The sequence below is a fragment of the Quercus suber genome, unplaced genomic scaffold (assembly GCF_002906115.3).
Source record: "Quercus suber isolate HL8 unplaced genomic scaffold, Cork oak 2.0 scaffold_99, whole genome shotgun sequence".
NCBI classification, from domain to species: domain Eukaryota; kingdom Viridiplantae; phylum Streptophyta; class Magnoliopsida; order Fagales; family Fagaceae; genus Quercus; species Quercus suber.
The window spans coordinates 1,118,260-1,121,526 of record NW_027069564.1 but is presented as its reverse complement, the minus strand read 5'-3'; the positions used below and the strand labels follow the sequence as shown (position 1 = coordinate 1,121,526).

At 38.5% G+C, this 3,267-nt stretch overlaps 1 protein-coding gene across 1 annotated transcript; it reads right to left on the bottom strand.

Moving 5' to 3' along the window:
* Window positions 1-1,710: 1,710 nt before the first annotated feature.
* LOC111986415 (MDIS1-interacting receptor like kinase 2-like) lies at window positions 1,711-2,683 on the bottom strand. Its single transcript, XM_024018040.2, has 2 exons — window positions 1,972-2,683; window positions 1,711-1,913 (listed from the first exon to the last, which is right to left on the bottom strand). The coding sequence occupies exons 1-2, from the start codon at window positions 2,681-2,683 to the stop codon at window positions 1,711-1,713; spliced, it is 915 nt and encodes a 304-aa protein (XP_023873808.2).
* Window positions 2,684-3,267: the final 584 nt, after the last annotated feature.

Genomic DNA, 3,267 nt, shown 5'->3' with positions numbered 1-3,267 from the left:
TAGCAGAAAAAATCGAATGCTTCAAGGAAGGGGTGAAATGAAGCAAAGAATTGATACTTGACATGATGTCAACAAAAAAAGAGTGAGCACTATCTGAAGATGACATAGATGTGGAAGGTACACCAGTTGCAGCAGGTACACCAGTAGCTCCAAAAACCAACTAGAAATAGCAGCACTTGTACTAACACTTGCAACATGGTGATTAGAACCTTGATCATTTCTAGAATTGAAAAGAGCAAGCAATTGCTCACACTATGCCTTAGAAATAGGACACTGAGCAGATGCATTAGAAGGTACTTCAACAGCTTGACCTTGAAGATATGAAACCTGATTAGCATTGGAATTAGGCTTCCTTTTGTGTTTTGTAACCTGGTGGATACTCGTGGAGCTTATAACACTTGTCCATGGTGTGTCCAAGCATGTTACAATGGGTACACAAAGGTCTTTCCTTCTTAGGACCACCTTTGTTGCTTGAATATCCCCTGGTATTGGCATACATTGCCATTGAATCAGGTCTAGGTGTGAAAGCAGAGGCATGCCCAATGCCTTTGTGAGATTCTTCTTGGAGAACCAGAGCATATGCCTTGCTCATTGAAGGGAATGGCTCAAGCATGAGGATGTGACTCCTTACTGTCTCAAAACTCTCATTGAGCCCTATCAAGAACCTCATCACATAGGATTTCTCATGTGCAATGCTCAGGATTTTCATTGCTCCACAAGTACAAGCTGGCAAAGGTTCATAATGAATCAATTGATCCCAAAGCTTCTTGAATTTAGAGTAGTATTCAGTGACTGATAATTGCCCCTGAGTTATCTGTGAAATTTCTTGCTGAAGGTTATAAACCTTTGGTCCATTTCCCTGTGAAAACACACGCTGTAGTTCAAGCCACATCTCCCTTGCAGTCTCACAGTACATGATACTACTTGAAACGTCAACATGCATAGAGTTGATCAACCAAGAAAGCACCATTGTGTTACAACTTTCCCAATCTTCGTACAGAGGAGAATCATCTTCAGGTTTTGCAATTTTACCATTCACGAATCCTATCTTTTTCTTGGCAGTTAATACTAGAACCATAGCCCTAGACCAAGATTGATAGTTCCTCATTCCCAAGAGTGGTTGAGTGACTAAGATATTACCAGGATTCTCACTTGCACTAAGGAAAAAACGATTGGGAGCGTTGGTTTCTGTGTTGGACTGAGGAATTTGTTGTGTGGATTGATTGTGCATAGGATCAAAGTCACTTCCTTCAGCAGAAGCCATTGATGGTTTTCACGAAGCTTGATCAGAACTTCTAATGAAATTGGAAATGGAGAAAAAACGAAAAGAACAAGAAATCCTTCAAGATTCAAAATCAATATAGATGAATTGAGTCCTTGTAAATCGGAACTCAAGGAATTTCTTGAAGTAATCTCTGTTTGGCAAGCAAGAAAATTTTGGAAAGAAAGAGCGAAGCTAGCACATGCTAGGGCTCTGATACCATGAAAAAGTCAGAGAGACTAAATAAAATGGAGAGAATTTCATTGATTGTGAATTGATTACAATGAAATGAATGGAATGAATAAAACATTTACACATTACTCTATTTATATACACAGAAAAATAACTAACTCTACTATTGGCGCCAAAAGCAGTTATTTGAACTTTCTGGAATCTATACACGTGGCAAGCCTCAGTAACAACCTCCTAAATTTGTGGAACTAACTCCCTCAATGATCCTGGATGAAGAACTCATGATGTGGCATGGACTCAATCATTTCCAAGATTGCTGAGTTAATCGTGTCCTTTGATGCATGCTTGGAGGTTTGATCAGTGCACACCTTATCAGAAAATGCTGCATTGACTGCTGCTCCTGTGGCTAAGTTAGTGCATCCTTCATCAGTACCTACTGCATCACTAGCTAGCCGTGTGGCTTGAGGCATGCAACACTTCTTTATATTCTTAACAATAATAATTAAAAAATAGTTCACCTGGTGCAATATATCCGTAGGTTCCAATAATTAAAGTTTGATTGGAGGAATCAGGATCAAGAAGTGTAGCTGTGCCAAAATCAGAGACAAAAGCCTCAAACTCAGAGTTCAATAGAATATTGTTGCTTGATATGTCACAATGAATAATTACTGGGATGCATTCATGATGCATGTAAGATAAGGCATGTGCTATGCTTTTGATGATGTTCACCCTTTTAGTCCAATCCAATTCTATTCCTTCAACATCGTTACTTAGGATACAAAATAGGCTTCCTCTTTCCATGTATTGATAAACCAAAAACACGCACCACTTATGCAAACAATAGCCATGAAGTTTCACAATGTTTCGATGCCGAATTTCTGTTAACATTTTGATCTTGTTCTCAAAACTCTTGTCAAAAGTTGGGTCCTCTGCCTCTAAGCGATGAAGTTTCTTCAAGGCAACCACTTTCCCACTAGGCAATTGTGCTTTGTAAACACTTCCATAACCACCCGTTCCAATGCAATAACTAATGTCAAAGTCCTTGGTCACTTCAATGATATCCTCGTATGCAATTTTTCCATCAAAATTCCATATTGAGAACAAGTCCCCATTTTTTGTTCTGCTTGGATTGAATTGTGTTTTCTCAACCCAACACCGAGAGTAGAAAAAATACACAAGTAAAAGCGCAATGAAAATTGGGACAGTAATCAATAATTTTATTTTGCTCATGATTTGGGAAGATGGATGGCAAGGAGAGAAACTTTTGATGTCACCACATAAATCCTTGTTGCCAATAAATGCATCAAAACTATGATTTTGGAAAATATTTGAGATTTGTCCCTTCAAAGAATTGTATGACAGGTTAAAAGTTGTGTTAACGAGATAAAGGGGAATGGTGCCTGTGAGGTTATTGTAGCTAAGGTCAATCGAATGTAACATAAGGTTAATGAATTGAGAGGGAATGCTTCTAGTTAAGTGGTTGTGGCTTAAAGACAAGATGTCCAGTGAAGAGCAATTAGCTATTTCTATCGGGATAGAACCATTGATTTGATTCCAACTAAGGGACAAAAAGGACAAATTAGTTAAATGACCTATAGTGGAAGGGATTTCACCAAAGATGTGGCTATTGCTGAGGTCCAAGGATTTAAGACTCTTCATGTTGCCTATTTCTAGGGGAATGGAGCCGTTGAACTGGTTTGAATCACTAAGGTCAATCGAATGTAACATAAGGTTAATGAATTGAGAGGGAATGCTTCTAGTTAAGTGGTTGTGGCTTAAAGACAAGATGTCCAGTGAAGAGCAATTAGCTATTT

What these genes read in the sequence shown, in the direction of transcription:
- LOC111986415 (XM_024018040.2), bottom strand. Translation starts at nt 2,683, where the DNA reads ATGAGCAAAATAAAATTATTGATTACTGTCCCAATTTTCATTGCGCTT. An exon ending in CTACGGATATATTGCACCAG is followed by an intron (nt 1,914 to 1,971) that starts GTGAACTATTTT and finishes GCATGCCTCAAG; the next exon opens with CCACACGGCTAGCTAGTGAT.